Source organism: Mobula hypostoma, chromosome 14 (assembly GCF_963921235.1).
Source record: "Mobula hypostoma chromosome 14, sMobHyp1.1, whole genome shotgun sequence".
Lineage (NCBI taxonomy): Eukaryota > Metazoa > Chordata > Chondrichthyes > Myliobatiformes > Myliobatidae > Mobula > Mobula hypostoma.
Genome location: NC_086110.1, coordinates 55,310,904 through 55,333,523, shown reverse-complemented (window position 1 = coordinate 55,333,523; position 22,620 = coordinate 55,310,904). Strand labels below are relative to the sequence as shown.

The following is a 22,620-nucleotide window of genomic DNA, read 5'->3' as shown; positions in this document are numbered from 1 at the left end:
CTGCTCATAAAATTCAAGTAACGCAAAAGAAAATTATTGCCACTTGGATTGTAAGAACCCTATATCAAGCAGGAAGATTGGACAATGTGATAAATGAAATGGAAAGACTAAAAATTAACATCATGGGAATTAACGAAGTTCGTTGGACTGGGGCTGGAACATGTCAGGATAGAAGTAAAACACTAATTTATTCTTATGGAACATCCCATGCTAATGGAGTAGGAATTCTTATGGATGAAAACATGGCAAAAGGTGTTTTAGGACATTGGGCAATATCAGAAAGAGTGCTCCTTGTTAGATTCAGAGGACGACCATTTGATTTAGCAATTATACAGGTATATGCACCAACAACAGACGGAACAAATGAGGATATAGATAAATTCTATGAAGAGCTTGAGCGAGCGAAGAATGGATGTAAATCTCAAGCTATTGTTATTGTCATGGGAGATCTAAATGCTAAAGCAGGACAAGGTGCTGATGGAAATACCATAGGAAAATTTGGTCCAGGGGAAAGAAATGAAAGAGGCAAGAAATGGGTAGAATGGTGCAAGATGAATAATCAGGTCATTATGAATACCTACTTTAAGAACCATCCAAGATGCTTGTGGACCTGGAAAAGTCCAGGTGATAACACCAGAAATCAAATTGACTTTATTACTATAAACCAAAGATTTAGAAACTCAGTGACTCAATGCAAAACATAACCAGGTGCAGACTATAATAGTGACCATAACCCAGTAATATGTCATGTAAAAGTAAAACTTAAAAAACTAAAGAAGCAAAAACCTGAACAATCCCTTGACTACTCGCAATTAATTAAAGAAGAAAACTTAAGACAAAAATTTACAATTGAAGTAAGGAATAGATTTCAAAGTCTAGAAATAGAATCTGTTGAAGATGATAGCAATCATGTAGAAATGAAGTTTAACTTTCTGAAGGATGCCTTGGTAGAATCAGCAAAGTCAGTGATTCCTAAAAAAGAAAAAAGCACAAAGAATAAATGGATGCCAGATGAAATCAAAAATCTAATGGAAGAAAGGAGACTGAAGAAAGCTAATCCTATGGAATATAAATTCTTAAATTACTTTAGATTATGAGGACATGCAGTCCTCTTTTATTGTCATTTAGTAATGCATGCATTAAGAAATGATACAATGTTCCTCCAGAATGATATCACGTCTGTCTCCATCAAATCAGGATTGTGCACAGTACCTACTTACAAGTACCAATATCATACAAGTCCTTAGATTAAAAAAAGGTAAAAGCTTATGTCAAAAAGCCAAAGAAGAATGGTTAAACCAGGAATGTGAGCAACTAGAAAGAAACCCTATTACTGATCCAAAAAGGGTACATCAACAAATCAAGAATGTCACTGGTAAAAAGCTCCTCTGTTCTTCAGGTGGATATTTGAAAGCAAAGGATAGTACCGCTATCATGGAAAAAGATGAGATTATGAACAGATGGACTGAGTGTATTCAGGACTTGTTTGAAGACGATCGAGGAGAAAAACCAGAAATTAAGAAGAACATTGAAGGTCCAAGTATTTTAAAATCTGAAGTTCGTAATGCAATAAATAAGATGAAGAAAGGAAAGGCAGCAGGTCCCGATGAATTAGTAATAGAACAAATTATCACCCTTGAAGATTATGGAATTGAAAAACTTACTGATTTAATCAATGACATTTATGAGACTGGAATAATACCAGAAGAGATGAAAAATTTATATTTACCACTCTTCCTAAGAAACCTGGAGCAATAGAATGTGAATTACATAGGACCATAAGGTTAATGAGTCATATCACTAAAATACTTCTCAGAATTTTGATGACAAGAGCTAAAAGTAAGATACAAGCTGAAATAGGTAAAGAACAATGTGGTTTTGTGAAATACAAAGGTATAAGAAACGCGATATTGATGTTAAAGATACTATCAGAACACGTTATTCAAGTGCAAAAAGATATGTTTGTTTATTTGTTTTATCGACTACACAAAGGTATTTGATACAGTGAAGCACAATAAGTTATTTGAAATATTACAGAAAACTCTAGATCTAGATTCGAAAGACCTCCGCCTAATCAGAAATCTGTACTGGGAACAAACTGCCGCTGTAAGAATAGATGGAGAAGTGAGTCAGTTTATGAAAATCAAGAGAGGCGTTAGACAAGGGTGTGTTTTCTCCCCTTATTTGTTTAATGTGTACAGTGAAACAATATTTTTAAAAAAAGAGACATCTTGGGAATCAAAGTTGGCAGTGAAAACATCAATAATTTCAGATATGTGGATGACACTGTGTTAATTGCAAGTACGGAGAAAGAACTACAAAACTTAATTGATATAGTTATTGAAGAAAGTGCAAAAATGGGTCTAACTATCAATTGCAAAAAGACAGAACGTATGGTGATATCCAAAAAGAAGGAGAATCCTATCTGCAGGCTGAAAATAAACAGGGAAGGCATAAAACAAGTACAGAACTTTTGCTACTTAGGAAGCTGGGTGACATCAGATGGCAGGTGCGACATGGACATCAAAAGAAGAATAGGGATGGCAAAAGACACCTTTATGAGAATGAAGAGTATACTGACCAACACTAAACGTTTATCCAGTTATGTTATATGGCTCTGAATGTTGGACAATATCCAGTAACGTGAGGAAATGAATTGAAGCAGCAGAGATGTGGTTTTTGAGAAGGATGCAAAGAATATCATGGATGAAACGAATATCTAACGAGGATGTCATGAACAGAGCAAGCACAAAAAGAGAAATAAATGTATGAGATCATGAAAAGGCAACGTAAATTCATTGGACATATGATTAGGAAAGAGGAGTTAGAACGCACGGTAATTATGGGAAAGATTGAAGGGAAGAAAGCAAAAGGAAGGCAAAGACAAATGATGATGGAGACAGCAGCCAGAGAACTGGAAACGAATACCAAAGAACTGATCCACTTGACCTGAAACAGGAGTGTGTGGGCCATGGCAGTCAAAGCTCAAACGGGGCATGGCACCTGATGATGATGATGATGGGTCTTTGGGCTCCTATACCTCTTCCCTGATGGTAATAATAAGAAGAGGGCCTGACCTGGATGGTTAGGGTCCTTAATGGTGGAATCCTGTTTCTTAAGGCACAGCGTTTTGAAGATGTCCTCAATGTCGGGGAGGGTTGTTCCCATGATGGAGCTGACTTACTATCCCCCACTCTATTCCATTAACCCTGAAATACTGTAATCTGAGTCTGTAATTCAAGAATGGGGATTGTGGTGGGAATTGGGAAAAAAAATGTATGTTCACATTACTACCAAGCTCTTGTTGGAAGGCAAAGCAGAAATTATATTTAAGTATCATTGCCATATTTCCACATTGAAATATTTAAACAATGCGTTGTGAGAGGCTGATTAGTTTATATGTATTGCCCTCAGCTGGAACCTCTGTTCCACCTCCTCTTCTCCTCAGGCAGGTAACACATTAATCTGGTTCACATTCCTCTGCAAGTTTCACAGTGGTTGCCTAATCCGCTGTGTGATGTCAGCAATTTCAACCTTTATTTTAATTTTTTTTTAATTTTCCACACTGGAGGTAATCCATGTGCATTCTTACTTACAAAGAATTACTTTATGTTCATTGTCCCTATTGGTCAGACTTTTATTTTTACTGTCTAGTACTGAATGAGCAGAACTTTCCTCCGATTAAATATTGGGAAGATTGACGTTACCTGCTGCTCTATGAAGTTGAGCCAGATTGTTAAGAACTCTGATGTCATTTTATTTAGAGGTACAGCATGGTAACAGGCATTTCAGACTCAACAAGAGGGGGGTAGGCCATTTAGAACGGAGTAGAGGAAAAACTTTTTCACCCAGAGAGTGGAGGATATATGGAATGCTCTGCCCCAGAAGGTTGTGGAGGCCAAGTCTCTGGATGCTTTCAAAAAAGAGATGGATAGAGCTCTTAAAGTTAGTGGAATCAAACGTTATGGGGATAAGGCAGGAACTGGGTACTGATAGGGGATGATCAGCCATGATCACAGTGAATGGCGGTGCTGGCTCGAAGGGCTGAATGGCCTACTCCTGCACCTATTGTCTATTGTCTAACAAGCCCCCAGTACCCAATTACACCATGTGACCAATTAACCTAATAACCCATACGTCTTAACTGGAGCATCCAGAGGAATGGTACGCGGTCATGGGAGAATGTACAAACTCCTTACACACTGTGACGGAATTGAACCTGAATCATTGGAGCTGTAATAGTGTCATGCTAACTAGCATGCCGCTAGTTTGCCACCATTTTGGGTTTTGGGCTACATTCCTGCAATATCCCAAGACTTACCTTTTGGCTTATACTGTGCAGTCATTTGATTCTGACCACTTCCAGGCTGTGTACTGCTGGAAAACTCATTCATATCTTGCTATTAGCAGTCATCTTGACCACTGGAGCACATTCCTGGTCAGCCGTCCATATACTATTCTCTGCAAGCAGGGGTCCTCTGAAACGCTGTTTCCAATGCCCTGACCTGCATTGAATCCTATTTCCCTATTGTCCCTTGCTTTCTGACCCGAGTAAACTCACTTTTGAACAGAACTTCAAATTCAAGTTTCTCACTTTTGTTTTCAAATAATTCCACAGCATCGTCTCTCCCCAGCTATACCATAATCTCCAATGATGCTCATTCTACCTTCTTACTAATCCCCAAATTTAATTGCCACACCACTGGTGATTGTGATATCAATGATCACAGCCCCTAGGTCTGGAGTTTCTTTCCTAAAGCATTTTGCCTTTTTACTGTTTTTTCATATAATTACAGTACTGTGTATAAAAGTCTTTGGCACTTGTATATATAGCTAGGGTGCCTAGCACTTTTGAACAGTACTGTATATTGATTAAAATAGAAAGGAGGTTGGGAAACAGAAATAAGAATACTTAGCTTTGTATTAGCTCAGTAGTATTAAGTGTTATTTGGCAACTGGAAAGACATAATGTATACTACTGTGCAAAGGTCTTAGGCAACACACACAAAATGCTGGAGGAACTCAGCAGGCCAGGCAGCATCTATGGAAAAAAGTACAGTCAACGTATGGGCCAAGAGCCTTTGGCAGGACTCTTCAGCATCTTGTGTGTGTTGCTTGGGTTTCCAGCATCTACGGATTTTCAATTGTTTGTGAAGGTTTTAGGCACCCTAGGTATAACTAACACTTATGAACAACTCTGTAGATGTTACGCAAAAATTATTACTTTGACTAAACTTTTGGCCATCCAGCCTCATCTCTGTTCTTGGCTGAAGAAGTGTCTTGGCCCAAAACATTGATTGTTCATTTTCCTCCATAAATGCTGTGTGTGTCACTATCATTTGTGTGAAATCTCATCTAGTGAACTTCCACCTAGTTGCCTAAACTGTCCATGCTCTCGGAGGCCATCATTGTTAATGTGCAAGTGAACCAAATTTTCTACAAGTAATAGATTATTCAATAAACAAAAATCCTATCATTCTTGATATACGAAGGCCAATTAGGAAAATATATTGTTTTATTATTATCACATGTACTCAGATAATGTGAAAAGTTTTAGTTTGCATGTCAGGCAGTACAAAAAGGAAAAAAAAGAATAATGTATACTATAGTGTTATAGTTGCAGAGAGAGTGCAGTGCAAGTAACAAATAAAGAGATATAATGGGAGATCAAGCGTTCATCTTTATCATACAAGAGGTCTGTTCAAGAGTCCTATCACAGCAGGATAGAACCTGTCCACAAGCCTGGTTCAATGAGTCTTCAAGCTTTTCTACCATTTGCCTGATGGAAGGAGAAAAAGAGCGAATGACCAAGTGGACTTTAGCTGCTTTCTCGTGGCAACAGAAAGTATAAAGAGTTTTACAAAATCACACTGAAGATGTCAAAGAAAAATATATACAAATAGACATCTCTGAATAAGGAGGAAATATAGGAAAGTGATCCACAAACAGAACTAGACAATTACTTCTGCTGATTTCTAAACAACAGAAACAAAAACAAAACGGGAAAAGCATGCATTAAGATAACAGAAATACTGAGAGAAACTGAAAAAAGTCATTTTGGGAAGAGGCTGCGAAGTCAATGACATTTTTTGTGTTGAAATTAGTTGTTCACAGTAGTCATTCCTGGTAGAAGATTGTTCAAGACTTCGCAAGGTGTTAGCTGCATAGTGTTTATGAAATGATCTACATTGTGCTCAGCCCAAATATTAAGTAAAAAACATAGAAATAAAAGTATTTATTAACCTGGAGACTAGCAGATGGCTGATATGGTTATTTTAATTTATTGATCAGTATGGATCCAGAAAATAAGCTGGCTGCACAAAAAACTATTGGAGTATGATTATAGGTTGTAGGCAAATAAGGTCTATTGTTTTAGATCATGACTCATCCTGATTCATTAGAAGTAAGAGATGTGTTGCTCAGCAGCTTTCACAATTGACACTTGTTTCTGATTCTATGAATGCTCTTTTACCTAAATGATTGCTGACACTAATATTGGACATCCACTCCTTCCTAATCATTCTGAGAGTGATGTTAATAGTAGAGCACAGGAATACGACCTACAGCCTGCGATTTTGTGCTGAACTACTTAAACTTTCTTCCACTCCCGTTCTGAGGTGATATGGCTAATGGATGGAAAGTTTCTACAAAAAAAATATCGCTTTTGTGCCACTTTCTTATTTCAGCATTCCACGGTTGTTGGCCATGAAGTAACTCACTTCGATACTTGATAATGCATGTGTAAAGTAATCTTCAGCAAAGATTATTGGGCGGGAAGGCTGTGATAAAGGCAACAATAAGGTTATTCTGAGCTGTGTGTAGCCTGCTGGCAGTATTATAACCTCATTATCACGCCTCCCTCATTATCTGGCGCCTCCTGTGGTTCTGCAAGATATTTTACATAAATATGCATTTTTTAAACTCACGTGTCCAGAATTATGTAGCACAGAAAAAGACCCTTTAGCCTTCCAAATTAGTAGTGATCATCAAGCATCCATCGACACCAGGGGTTCCCAACCTTTTTTTTGTGCCATGGAGCCTTACCATTAACTGAGGGGTCCATGGATCCCAGGTTGAGAATCCCTGATGTACACTTATTCCACTGATGTCATTTCATTCTCCCATCAACTCCCTCTAGATTTTACCACACATCCACACACTAGGGGCAATTTTCAATGGTCAATTAATTTACTGCCCTGCATTTCACCACTGGATCATCTGGATTGCACCGGGGTCCCTGATGCTGTAATGCAGCAGCTGCACTGGCTGCACCGTTGCATTGCCCCATGTTCTAGTGACCATCAAGGTGCCTAAAAAAGTGTGTGGGGGGGGAGCGTGTGTGCAGACTCAACAGAAGCATACTGAATGCCATAATGGATGAAAACAAAATAGAGGGCATCTCTGCCCACACCCGAAGCAGGAGTTGAACATTTTATCTGGATGCATCGTGGCTTGGTATGACAACCGCTCTGCCCGTGATCACAAGAAACTTCAGGGAGTTGTAGACACAGTTCAGCGGATCACAAAAATCAGCATGTCCTCCATGGACTCTGCCTACACCTCGTGCTGCTTCAGTAAAGCAGCCAGCATAATTAAAAATTCCACCCACCCTGGGCATTCTCAATTCTACCCACGCCCATCAGGCAGAGGATACAAAAAATGTGTAGAAAATCCAGGCTAAATTACAGCTTCTGTCCCACTATTATAAATAAGACTGTTAATATGATGAAACGTACTCTTGACTTGTCAATCTACCTTGTTATGATTTGGCAATTTTGTCTACCTACCCTTCACTCTCTGTAACTGTAACACATTATTCTGCACAGCAATGGTTCTTCATTCCTCTCCATAATTGCTGCCTGACTTGTTAAAAAAAATCACTAAGCAATTGCCATCAACAGATCACTTGCAATACCAGAGGAAACAACACACTGGACCATTGCTATACCACCATCAAGAAGGCTTACCGTGCTATTCCATGCCCTCACTTTGGGAAGTCTGATCACCTGGCTGTACTTCTACTCCCTGAGTATAGGCAGAGACCGAAGACTGCAGCGCCAGTAGTGAGAACCAAGAAGGTTTGCACAAGGGAAGGACTGTATTCAGGGATTCATCTTCGAATCTGGATGAGTATGCTGCAGTTGTTACCGACTTCATTCAAACCTGTGTGATGAATGTGTGCCCACAAAGACTTACTGTACATTCCCAAACCAAAAACCATGGATGAACCAGGAGGTGCATCGTCTGCTGAAGGCTAGATCTGTGGCATTCAAGTCTGGAGACCCAGGTCTGTACCAGAAAATCAGGTATAGTTTGCAGAGGGCTACTTTAAGGGTGAAGAGACAATTTCGAATGAGGTTGGAGGCAACATCAGATGCCCGACAACTCTGGCAGGGTTTGCAAGTCATTACATCCTACAGATTGAAACCCAATAGCATGAATGGCAGCGATGGTTCACTACCAGATGAACTCAATGCCTTCTATGCCCACTTTGGGAGAGAAAACACAACTACAGCTGTGAAGATCCCTGCTGCACCTGATGACCCTGTGATCTCTGTCTCAGAGGCCGATGTTAGGCTGTCTTTAAAGAGAGTGAACCCTCATGGGGGTGGGGGAGGTGGGGTTACTGCACAGGACTGAAAGAAGCTGCAGAGGGTTGTAAATTTATTCAGATCCACCTTGTGTACTAGCCTACAAAGTATCCAAGACATATTCAAGGAGTGGTGTCTCAGAAAGGCAGCGTCCATTATTAAAGACCTTCAGCACCCAAGACATGCCATTTTCTCACTGTTACCATCAGGTAGGAGATGGAGATACAGAAGCCTGAAGGCACACACTTAGCGATTCAGGAACAGCTTCGTCACCTCTGCCATCCGATTTTTAAATGGACATTGAACCCTTGGACACTACCTCACTTTAAATATATAGTATTTCTGTTCTTTGCATCATTTTCAATCTATTCAATATAGGTACACTGTAATTGATTTATTTATTGTTACTATTTTATTTTGTTTTTCTTCTATATTATGTATTGCATTGAACTGCTGCTGCTAGGTTAAGAAATTTCACGTCACATGCTGGTCATATTAAACCTGATTCCGATTCTGATTGAGTTCCTCCAGCATTTTGTTTATATTACACTAGATTTGCAGTATTTGCAGAACCTATAGTGTCTAGACTTTATTCTGCACTCGTTAATTTACCCCAATGGACTGTTGTAATTGTTAGGGCTTATTCTGGACACAAGGTGTATAGCAAAATATTAACTTCAACAACCAATCTTTAGACTTGAACATGGGCTGTATATTAAATTTAAAATGCAGCTCTGGATAATAGGTTCCAAGAGCTGTGAACCTTATCAATTAAGCTGAAAAAAACCAGACAATGTTGATTAACACTTCCTTCTTCGCACCCACACAGTTTGGATTGTCCGGAGTGTGGGTGCGAAGAAAGTGGTGTTAAAGTTATACGTATGTAATTCAAAGGAAGTACTGTAGATTCATTGTAAATATAGAATTGCCCTTTAATCTTTAGCATTTAAATGTCTTGTAATATTGGGTCAAGCAGGCTTCTTCCTTTCAACGGGTCTCAATATGATGCATGCTTTCTTTCATTTTGTTGAATAAAAGACTACTTCACATCTACCAGCTGCTTCTCTCCGGTGACTTTGTTCACATTATAACAGTGTTGAATTGATCTGTATGAAATGTATGCAAGGCAAGTTTTTCACTGACCTTTCATGTTATATGTCAACAATTCTGATGACATATTTGATGGCTTTGTGGCCACATTTGTGGATGATACAAAGATAAGGGGAGGGGCAGGTAGTACTGAGGAAGCAGGGAGTCTGCAAAATGACTTGGAAAGAGTGGAAGAATAGGCAAGCAAGTGGCAGATGGAATATAATGTGGGAAAGTGAATGTTCATGCACTTTAGTAGAATGAATAAAGGTGAGGCCCATTTTCTAAAGCCCAGAGGTGTCAAGGAACTTGACAGTCCTTGTGCAGGATTCCCTAAGGGTTACCTTGCAGGTTGAGTGAGTGGTAAGGCAAGTAAATGAAGTTTTGGCATTAATTTCAAGAGGATTTAAAAACAAGAGCATGGGTGTGACGCTGCATCTTTATAAGGCATTTGTCAGACTGCACAGATTATCGTGAGCAGTTTTGGGCCCATTACCTAAGAAAAAATGTGCTGGCATTGGAGACCATCCAAAGGATGTTCACAAGAATGATCTGGAAATGTCAGCATTAACATATGAAGAGTGTTTGATGGCCCTGAGCCAGTACTTGCTGGAATTTAGAAGAAAGTAGAGGGGGGAATCTCTATGTTTGGTTTGTCACTGGTAGTTAAGTCCACTGCAAGTCAAAAGCCCAATGTCTGTGAATCGCCGAGACTGTTGGAGGCAGCAGGTCGCAGTCCTGGGGTTGTGCAACAGTGTATGTTGATGGGTGGGAGGGAATTATACCCCAAGAGGAAGTCAAACTTCAGTGTGGCCACATTTGCGAGATCCATACAGAGAATGGCTCGTACAATACAGTTCTTTGCAGCTATAGTTCTGTTGCTTGCAGTGTTCTGTATTCTGCTGAGTATTGTGGGCATTCTCTATTGGTACTGTTACGAGAATACACATAAAATTAAGATGTTTGCTGGCCTGGGCTAGCATCAGTGGCATCAGCAGTTGGTCTGCCACCTGCCCTCAAGGGAAGGAGAGATAAGGAACAATGGAGCAGCGTCTGGAGATGTGTAATGAAGGGATGTGGGAGGAAGAGCTGTCTGGAGCGGCTCCCCCCTTTTGAACCCTGAACTGTTTGAAGTGATGGACAGGCGATACCCCAGCAGGGGGATAAAAAGGGACAGGTTCGCTAAGACAGACACACACGCCACCCGAGGTAACGAGACCCTGGAAGCGGTGCGCCTCTCACGAGTGGTGAGAAGAACCGGACAACGCACAGGGTGGAAAGGTACGATCAGCGGGAACCCGGTGTGTGTCCGCCCTTGCCTGGGTGCCGGGTTCACTGCAGAGGATCGACCGCATCTGGAGGAGGGGTCACAGTCGGTGACCTCAGGTGACATCACCAAGGACCCGCCCAAATGCTGTTTGTGAGCCATCTCGCTGGTCTGTGAGTGAAGCTGTGCTGAATGATGAGTTGTTCCTATTCTGTGTCTCTCTTCCCCCACCTTGTCCATCGCCATGGCAACGATTACTGCGAACTGAACTACAAACTGGACTGAACTTTGAGTCATTTTGAAATTGGTCATTTACCCCTAGACAACGATAGAGCTTGATTGATGCTGTTATCTTAATTCTGTGCACATGTGTGGTTATCATTGTTGAATTGTTGCATTTATTATCCTTTCGATTACTGTGTTGCTTGTTTCTTTAATAAAACTTTCTTAGTTCTAGTACTCCAGACTCCAACTGAGTGATCCATTTCTGCTGGTTTGGCAACCCAGTTACGGGGTACGTAACAGTACCGTAATGTGTGGCGGCACTTGAAGGCTACCCCTGCACGTTGTAATGTCGTGTTGGTTGTTAACACAAATGAAGCATTTCACTATACATTTCAATATTGATGTAATAAATAAATGAATCTGAATCTGATTTGAGGCCTCCAGTCACAAACAAGAGAAAATCTGCTGATGCTGGAACTTCAAGCAACACAGCTTCTTCCACAGTCTTCATCCCTGAGCCTATTTCTTTGGAAGGACTCTCTATCCCACACTGATGACCCCTTCTCATGTCTTAAACCCCCCTCCTCTTCCTGGACACCCCACCCTGGTCTTCTGCCTGCGCTACACCTTTTCACTGCAAATTGCCAACAGGATATCAACCGTCTTAACTTCAACAACCCTCTCTCCAATTCCAAGCTCACTCCTTCTGAACACTCTGCTCTCCACTCCTCCCTCTGGTGCTCCTCTCCCCCTTCTGTCCTCTTCTATCAGACTCCCCCTTCTCCAACCCTATTTTTCATTCACCAACCAATTTCCCAGCTCTTTACTTAACCCCTACCCCTCCTGGTTTCACCTATCACCTTGTGTTTCTCCCTCCCCCCCCACCCCACCTTTCAACTCTACTCCTGCTTCAGTCCGCCCGAAGGGTCTCTGCCCAAAACACCGACTGTACTCTTTTCCATAGATGCTGCCTGACCTGCTGAGTTCCTCCAGCATTTTGTATGTGTTGCTGACTTGAGGCCGACTACTGGATAGTACAACCAGTGGCAAACATCAGAATAGCTGAGAACAGGTTCCAACAATCAAAGCATGACGGAGTGTAGGGGTCAGAGAACATTAGTGAAGGAGAGACGGTGAGACTACAGAGGAGAGTGAAGGTTACAGGGAGGAAACTAATTGCATGGAGGTGTAGTGGAGAAGGATGTAGTGCAGACTTGACTGACTGCCAAGGAACTACTCCTGTTTCATCTAACATGCTGGATCTACCTAGTGAACTCCTTTCAGCAGGGGTCTTGGGAAGAATGGCTCACAGCTGCTAAATTTAGATAATCATTAAAAGATATAGATTGGGATTTATATATATAGTGGTTAATTAATATTTGGGGCCTCCAAAAATGTCCCAGTTAGAGCAGAATTAGATGGTTTTGAGGTGGATCGAGTTTCGCCCCCAAGTTTCAGCTTAAATGCTTTTTCTCCCCTCAAAAGTGAGAGAGCAAAAAATTCTGCCCTCCCACTGCCTCCCCCCCAACAAACGCACGCACACACACACACCATAAGGTGAACATTATTTGCATAATCCAACCTCCTATCTCCTCGTCACGGACAAATCAGTCAGATGCAGCATTTTTCACCAAAATCTGATGTCACATTTTTCAGCAAGCAGAGATTAAATTATGACTCGTCAACTTGTATTATTTTAGACAATGTTTAATTCAGAATTTTATCTTTGTTGTTATTGGTACAAAGTGAAACAATAGAAGGTATTTGTACAGTTACACAATGTTTTAGAACCATTAACACTGCATTTAGCACCTGGTAAAATGCCTGAGATATGGATAATCAGAGAAGTATTGACATAGATTTGATCATGAGAGGAAGAACCTGTGGAGATGTCTTGTCATTTAGGTTAAAATGAAAGGAAAGCCGTAAGACATGAAAATAATGTTGTGAAAATAATTGCACAACTGATGTAACCACATAGGTCATGAGCAACACACATCAAAGTTGCTGGTGAACGCAGCATGCCAGGCAGCATCTCTAGGAAGAGGTACAGTCGATGTTTCAGGCCGAGACCCTTCGTCAGGACTAACTGAAGGAAGAGCTAGCAAGATATTTGAAAGTGGGAGGGGAGGGGGAGATCCAAAATGATAGGAGAATCAGGAGGGGGAGGGATGGAGCCAAGAGCTGGACAGGTGGTTGGCAAAAGGGATATGAGAGGATCATGGGACAGGAGGCCCAGGGAGAAAGAAAAGGGGGAGAGGGGAAAAACCCAGAGGATGGGCAGGGGGTATAGTGAGAGGGACAGAGGGAGAAAAAGGAGAGAGAGAAAAAGAATGTGTGTCTGTAAATAAATAAATACCGGATGGAGTATGAGGGGGAGGTGGGGCATTAGCGGAAGTTTGAGAATTCAATGTTAATGCCATCAGGTTGGAGTCTACCCAGACGGAATATAAGGTGTTGTTCCTCCATCCTGAGCGTGGCTTTATCTTTACAGTAGAGGAAGCCGTGGATAGACATATCGGAATGGGAATGGGACGTAGAATTAAATTGTGTGGCCACTGGGAGATCCTGCTTTCTCTGGCAGACAGAGTGTAGGTGTTCAGCGAAACAATCTCCCAGTCTGTGTCGGGTCTCGCCAATATATAGAAGGCAGCATCGGGAGCACTGGACGCAGTATATCACCCCAGTGGCCACCTATGCTCTGTCTGCCAGAGAAAGCAGGATCTCCCAGTGGCCACATACGGAGGAATTGCGAGAAGGGGATGGCATTTTTGCAAGAGACAGAATGAGAAGAGGAATAGTCCAGATAGCTGTGAGAGTCAGTCGGCTTATAGTAGACATCAGTAGATAAGTTGTCTCCAGAGATAGAAACAGAAAGATCTAGAAAGGGGAGAGAAGTGTCGGAAATACCCCTTGCCCATCCTCTGGGTTTTCCCCCCTCCCCCTTTTCTTTCTCCCTGGGCCTTCTGTTGCATGATCCTCTCATATCCCTTTTGCCAATCACACCTGTCCAGCTCTTGGCTCCATCTCTCCCCCTCCCCCGTCTTCTCCTATCATTTCAGATCTCCCCCTCCCCCTCCCACTTTCAAATCTCTTACTAACTCTTCCTTCAGTTAGTCCTGACGAAGGGTCTCGGCCCGAAACGTCGACTGTACCTCTTCCTAGAGATGCTGCCTGGCCTGCTGTGTTCACCAGCAAGTTTTATGTGTGTTGCTTGAAATTCCAGCACCTGCAGATTTCCTCGTGTTTAGGTCATGAGTAAAAAAGTCAAGTCTTACATGGAAATATAAATATCAAACAATTCAATTTACAACATCTCGCCCTGTGTTACAACGTAAAAATAATCCTTACTACAATTGTAAAGATAAAGATGGCAGTTAAGACGATGAATGATATTACAATGATTAAGCATATAAAATTAAAAGGCATATTTATGTAAGGTTTATTAAACTGTAACATAATAGCATATTTTCAAATGTTCCAATGTACTACTTGTCAAAGCAATACTAGTTTGCAGAATACTACTGCTTTTAATTAGTGTTTAAAAGAGGGATGTTTGTAGCCAAAATCTACTAGGTACTTGAGCAAGAAACTTATCTTTGGTCACTGGTACTGAATATTCTCAGGAATATTCTCCTTACCATCACACACCCCAACAAATTCAGTTCCATTTGTATTTGAGGTAAAACCATTAGGAACTCAATCACAATTTGATTCTGAACTATCCCCCAACAAATACCAGTTACAACGATTTCCATTGATCATTTGGAAAAGGACAAATTTGAAAAATTCTAGTGGGACCTCTTCCAATGGAGAGATAGTATCATTTAACTATCTTAAAGTATTTAAGGAAATTGATTTGATTTGGCCACTTTAATTTAATGGTGTTTACTGGTCAAAAGCAGTATTTGCTAAAGCAAAACATGGAACCAAGCAAAGTATAAGTGATACATATTGATATCCAATGTCAAGTTATTTTCATGTCCGGTCACTGCAAATTCACTGCAAGGATTAAGAAGTAGGCTTGATGTGGTTTAATGGTAAATCATTTGAGATTAATGCCAGTACTTACTCTAAACTCTGAGAGTTTGTTTATTTGCCTTTAGGATTTGGGGTAGGAGGGGCAGGAGCTGCTTGGAGGGAGGTGTAGGGCAATGTACACATGTTGCAACACAGTTCTTTGCATCTCCCAGATATATTGAAAGTTAAAGTGGGAATGTGTCACTTTGTTCTGGAAAAACATTCATAATCTTCCTCTAAACTATCATGCTATGTAGAACCATTAAGAAGATTTTAAAGGAAAAACTGAGTCACTTAGAAATTGACAATGTTCATTTCTATTGACTTCATTCGAATACATTTTGAAGCTTTAATACAATGTGCGAATATACATTTTGCACTGCTGACTGGAGCAGAATTTCTGGTCAGTACACTTTCCTCCATTTACTAATATTCCATTAAAAATAAATCTGAAGGGAATTATTAGTGAAGGGAGTTATATCTCAATGTGGCCACATTTGAAAAATCAGTATAGTGAATTACTTTACAACACAGTTCTTGGCAGCTGCCTTTTTATTGGTCTATATTTAATTTTACAAATGTGATATGTGTAACAGGAGATTCATGAACTTTCATACTTGAACTAAGCAAAGTGGTACATTTTATCTCACGTGTTGTGTTGCACAACTGTCATTCCAGTTATTATTAATGAAATGTCATGATCTTAAGGATGAAAAACATAAATGGCAATCTTTTCCTTTCCTACCATACTATGTGAGTTATTTCAATTTTGATAGTAACTAAACAATAAATATCTAGTTCCACTGTAACTGGGGACAAACAGGTTGACTTAAGGATAGAACAGATAACTATGAGTTCAACTACATTAGTCCCATTGGTTAAAATGCACTACATATGCTACCATATATTGATTCTTATTACTGAATAACTTGTTCTTAAACTATGCCATTATACAAGGGGTTCTCTATATTTTATTCTAAACATTCAAATTGTAATGAAGAGCAATAAAGCAAGTAAAAGGCCTTAAAATACAGACAACTGTCCCATAGTAGAGTTTGAATATAAAAAATGTATCAATACTTAAATGAAATGTAGGTTAGCTTATTGGATGTTTTATAGATACATTTTAGCAATTTTTTCCTTCATAGATGCTAATTTGACTTACTATGCTTTGCCAGTACTTTGTTTCATTGATGGTACAAAGTACAGGATTACACAAAATCTAAGTATTCAACTTTTTCAAACTTCCTCCATTTTCTATTTCAAGATCAAGTAATATATTACAGATGTAATTTCCTTCTTCAAATGATTCTATCCTGCAAATAGATGGACTTACTGTCAAAAGGTGTGTACTATGTTTGGCATGACTGTGATAATAACTAAAGACCTTTATCAATTGTTAGTTTCAAAATTCTGTGCAATTTCCTGCTAACATAATTGCTATAATATGGAGATGTTCTTTGACCACATTCTACTGGAGACGTCACTCTTTGGCTCTTACACTGCTCATTGTCAGAAGTACATAGTAAAGATATATCAAACTTAACTCGCAAAATTATGAATGGTCAAATGAACTCTTTAGACGGTGAAATTTAATGACTAGAATGGCTATCCAAATACTGCCATAGTAGCTTAAACATATGTGAATTGAAATAACAATTATCTTCATAGAAAATGTACAGTTCTGAGGTTTCTGGCCATGGAAATAAATATCAATAAAGCTGCCTTCTGCTCGAAAGTGCATACTATATTGGTAATGACTGAAATTTGGAAATCAGAGAAGCTGCTGCCTTTCTTATGAAATTGGCACACTAATTACTTGCAAATTACCAGATCCACTTGCTTTAAGAGTTTGACTTTGGACTAGTGAGGATTTCCAAATCCTAGAGGCCAAATCTTAATATTGATTTAACTGCTTCATTCTTCAACAAATCAATTTTATCATACAAAGCAATGAACCAGGATGAAAGTTTACACGGGATGTGTAGAATAATCGTTAGTTAATTAGTAACTGATTTTTCCTGATAATTTCTCAGATGAAGCATGTTGGAAACAAATACACATTGACATGGTTTCATCATTAAGTGGTGATTATGACTTTTGTGGCAATTTATTTTATTTTCACAGGAAGATTAAAGGCAAATGGCCCAGCAGTTGCTAGTGATTTATTGTGGCTCATCCTTCTTGCTACAAAATTCTTATTTCATGTACTTGAAACTTTATCTTGCCATTACTATGCCAGCAATTTCAGGGATGTAGTTTGATGATAAAAAGTTGAAGTGTGATATCTGTGACTAAGCATTAGTAATGCTCTAGGTTACCTGTAAATTTACAACATTTGAAATTGCTATGTTTCTGTTCACACTGCACCTTGCTGTCCTGTCACAGGAGCAACTTTAGCCCAGATGTTTATGATGGTGTTTTTTGTAGCCAACAGCATTATTGGAGTTAGTCCCTGCAAAATAAGAACAGCCATGTTAAAAATGAGCTGATCTGGATCATCTTTGGCACTATTAAGTTGTTGATTCTGAAAGATAAATCTGAGCATGAACTTTTCTTCCCAAATAAGGGAACTCAGGTCTTTTGGTGGATGGTAGTTGGATAGAATGGGGATTGAGAGTGTTGTGGAGAGTTAACAGGATGGGTGGTAAGATGAGAAGCCAGGGCAGAAGGTGTACATTGGTGGTAGGAGGTAAGCTCGGATAGTTTTGGCTGTCAAAGGTGGTGTGAGAGGCATCAGAAAACTCTAAAATCTGATCCTCAGTGTCTAGCTGCCGATTTAAATGAACATACAGAGATATTTTTAATTTGGATATACAGCATAGTAACAGGCCCTCTAGCCTACAAGCCTTGCCACCCAATTACAATCATGAAGCTACTAACCTGAACATCTTTGGACTGTGAGAGGAAACTGGAGCACCCGGAGGAAACCCACAAGAACACAAAGAGGAGGTATAAACTCCTTAGAGACAGTGAAAATAATTGAACCCAAGTCACTGGCATTGTGGTATTGTTACACTAACCACGACTCCAAATATTAAATTTTGGTTGAAAAATGAAGAATTATTTTTGCCAAACAAGATTTTAGCAAGTAGTTTCTCTTATATTTACCCTTGTTTAAAGATTTTAACAAGCACTGCAAAATACTCAGCAGTGACCTCACTTCTTGGAAACAGATATTATGTTACTCGTCCAGTTTGGAGATATAATCGTACAACATGGGCTGGTAGGCTGCGAGAAAGGGTCAGCAGAAAACATGTCGACGTGTCAGTCAAAAATCATGCATAAGTCACTCCTTCACACATTAAACCTTCATATTTGTCATTGAAAAGCAGAATTGACAGGTATATTCCTTAATGCTGTCAAAAGAAAAGGAACATACTTTTGACAGAGAAGCAAAAACAAAGAGGAATGCTGGAAATCAGCAATAAGGGAAGTAAATGCCGATAATATTTGGTGGTTAAGGCCCAAGTGATTAGAATTAATCAGAGTAATATGAATTAATTTAATTTCCCTTTCTGTATATTTAATGAGGGACACCTTAGTTAGACTTCGTGTGATGTGGTTTGATGCTGTTATAGGTGTCCTAATTAGATCGTACCGCATGACAACCATGTGCTGATACAACAGATTTGCACATAGTTTTAGTAGAAAGCACAAGTTTAATTACTTAATATGCAGCATGAAGTTGCATAAATGAAGAGACTATTAGCACAGCTGAAAAAGACAGACAGCCACTTGTTGCTAAGGCTCTTAATTTTTCTTCTGCAAAATACTTAACTTAATTTCAGCATTGCTGCTTTACTGTGAGGTATTTTATGCACTAATTTTGTGGTATAGTCGGTGAACAAGTTCTCCCGCAACCCAATCCCATCCTAAACCACTCACCCTCATATTATTTGCATGATCAGTTTAAGTAATCATCTTAAACCATCAATTAATTCACAGTCCTGCCACTGTAAGGAAGAAGTTGATTTGGTAGGGTCACCTTTAACTTGTTCTGTGCTTTGTGCAGTAGAAAAGATAAGGGTATTAGTTGCTCACATGCTCCTCCATTCAATGTGCTCAGGGTTTATCGACTACTTTATTCCACCTCCCTTGATTATTTTGTCATTTTGCTTCTGAGTATTTTGGTTGGCCCAATTTCATAGCCTGCTGGCTAGGTGAATTTTACATTTCCACTGCATTTTACCTGAGGTGTAAATTGTTGCAATCGATGTGTGTTCAATTAACTTCAGTACTTAATGCGTTCTTACCAAAATAATCTTTGTAGTCTTTGAAAACTTTCGGTCTTAAATTTCGTGCATCTGCAAACAAATATTGACAATAATTAGAAAGAAATTTGAAGTGATATTGAATAACATTCTCTCCTAAAGCTTTATGGATCAAAATAACTAATTGTTTTCTTAATTCTAGAGGTACAGGTGGTTTTATTATTCCTAGCTGGAACAATATGCTAATTTAGTGAATAAGTTATAACTTGGTAAGAATACCGTTAGTTTTTATGCAAATATTTTGTTGGTTATTCAAAATATTCCACAGCTAGGATTGGTTAATGTTGAAAGAAATTCAAAAAAAAACTGAATTGCTGCATCAGTTAAGATGATCTACAGGTAATTCTTCTCATTCACAATGGATGTTGACATTGTAACCATTTACTTTTAAGTAAATTTAAAACATTTGTGGACTGTTTTAGTTTTCAATAATAAGGACATTAAAGATGAAAATTTATTTGGTAGGATAACGAAAAGAGATTGTGTTTATGCTGCAAGCTTCCTGATTTTATAACATCCCAAGGACAGTCAGTGGACGTATACTGCCAAGTTGCACATGGCAAGATCTCAGTAAAGAAAAAATAACAAGGTCATTTATTTTAGTGATGCTTTTTGAGGGATAATCATTGGCAAGGACATAGCTGTGTTTGGAAACTCAGTGACCCAACAACTTGAAGCTTCCAAATTGCTTAAGGAGCAGGCATGGTGATCTGTATGGCAACGTGTTCCTTTGCCAACCCCACCCCAAGAAAGGAATGTTTATTAGATGACACTTTTTAAAATTCTGAAGTGGTTGCCCTGTGCAATCAAAGACATCGGCTAAGAAAAGAATCTGAGGAGGACAGGAGGAAGTTGCAGCTGATAGCAATTCCACCATTACAATGCAGCACACATGCAAGCATTACCAGAAGAAACTTGATATTATTAGATAAACTAAAATAAAAGAACACATTATTATCCACCAATAACATAATGTACTGTGCAAATAATGTATTGAATGTCTATCACTTTAAGCTTAATGGAAAACCACCTCTGGCTTTTTTAATCCAGTCACTTCCAACAAAGTTTTCATTGAACCCACATGCCCTGCAATAACTACTGAGTTCAGTATGTCAATAAAACAGATTATTGCCAAGGTCCCCATCATAACAGCCAATTCAATTAATTCCATGTGATACTGAGAGATGGCCAAGAGAACTGGATACAGTAAAAGCCAGATGTAATACTTTCAACATCCTGGTTGGAATACTGATTACTTGTTTTCTAGAATTGCTGAGCCTCTAAACAACCAATTTCCATAAAGTGTCCACCTGAAAATGTTGAAAAAAAATGTGATCAGGACCATATTACAGGTCAAATCCAATTCAGCTAGTTAATCAATCTGCTCTTGATCATCCGTAAAATCATGAAAGATTTCTCAACAGTGTAGTTCAACCATATTTAACCCAATCAGCTCACTGATTTCCAATTTGGGGTCTCGCCAGGATCAGACGTTGGCCAGCCTTGGTTCAAACACAGACCAGAGATGTGAATTCTCGAGTTGAGCTGCAAGTGAATTCTTTTGACATCAAAACATTTAACTAAGTGTGGCATTGAGAAACAATGGTAAAACTAAGCCAATGAGCATCAAAGTGTAGTACTTGGAGTCATACTGAAACTTAACAAGGAAAAATGTTATGATGTCTGCAGTTCAATCATCCCAATTGTTCTTCAGGGCACGACCATTGTAGGATGTTCCATTAACAGGTAGCATAGGTTGGAAATGGGGATGTTCAGCAATGTTCAATTATATACATTAGCAAATGTACTAGGTCTGTGCCTGACCATCGGCAATATTCAGGCATGGTCAAAAAGTGGGAAACAGCATTTGTTCAAAAAAGTACCAGATACAGAACACCCCTAACAGGAGAAAATCTAGCCACTTATTCTTAACATTCATACCATCACTGAGTGCCCCGCTGTTAACATTCCAGAAGATCTTCATTGACTAGAAACTCAATTGCCAGGCAGATATGTAGTGACAGAAAAGACTAGGTCAGAGGCTAGAAATCCTGTGATGAGTAATTAGTTTCCTGACATTCCGACCTGGTCTATCATACACCGGGCTCGTCAGGAATGTGACGGAATGCTTTCTACCAGATCAGGCAGCATTTATGAAGAAGTGTATACTGTTGATATTTTGAGCTGAGACATTTTATCAGGTCCTGATTGACCAAAAGCACTGACTGTTTATTTCTTGGTCTGTCCATACTGGCTGTGTAGTTTAAAAAAAGCACAACAGTGCCTCTTTCACCTCAGACAGTTGAAGAAGGTCAGCATGAGTCCCCAAATCCTAAGAACTATCTACTGGGGCACAACTGAGAGCATCCTGACTGACTGTATCACTGCCTGGTATGGGAACTGTACTGCCTTCAATTACAGGACACGACAGAGAGTGGTACGGATAGCCCAGCGCGTCTGTAGATGTGAACTTGCCACTATTCAGAACATTTACAGCAACAGGTGCATAAAAAGGGCCCAAAGGATCATTGGGGACCCAAGTCACCCCAACCACAAAATGTTCCAGCTGCTACCATCTGGGAAATGGTACCACAGCATAAAAGCCAAGACCAACAGGCTCTGGGACAGCTTCTTCCACGAGACTGATTAATGCATGCTGATACGATTGCTTTATGCTATATTGCTGATATGCTATATTGACTGTTCTTTTGTATATGTAACCGCGTGACCTTTGGATCTCATTCAGTACTGTATCGTTAAAAGTGTACTTAGGCATCCATCCGGGTAATGCTAGAATAGTTGTCTGTGCCTTTAAGGGGAGACGGTGATGTCATTACACACACGCAGGATAGTGGGGAGACCATTTTGCTTTCTGCTGAAAACGTGGTAAGGTGTTGGAATTGAACTCCTCCCGAGGCTGGGCATGGTGAGGAAAGGTGAGCATTAATTGACAATATCCATGTGAATTCGTTTATGCTTGTTGGCGGATCGAGAATATCGGTAATTTGACATGTTTTACATGTGGATGCTTTAGATTTTTCTCGAGTAAGTGACTCAACGCTGGATCGCATGGCTTGGGCAAAGTCCCTCGCCATCCAAGTAGGTCAATCTTCCTGTAATTTAACAACCAGCCATATCTTGTAAAAGTTGTGCC

At 39.6% G+C, this 22,620-nt stretch overlaps 1 protein-coding gene across 1 annotated transcript in view; it reads right to left on the bottom strand.

The window, feature by feature from the left end:
- Positions 1 to 14,333: 14,333 nt before the first annotated feature.
- Positions 14,334 to 22,620, bottom strand: part of wfdc1 (WAP four-disulfide core domain 1) — a 77,321-nt gene continuing 69,034 nt past the window's right edge. The window contains exons 5-6 of the mRNA XM_063067163.1: positions 19,449 to 19,499; positions 14,334 to 17,647 (exon numbers count right to left, since the gene is read on the bottom strand). Of these exons, the coding sequence (XP_062923233.1) occupies positions 17,589 to 17,647; positions 19,449 to 19,499 (110 nt within the window). The 3' untranslated portion in view covers positions 14,334 to 17,588. The remainder of the gene's footprint in view (positions 17,648 to 19,448; positions 19,500 to 22,620) is intronic.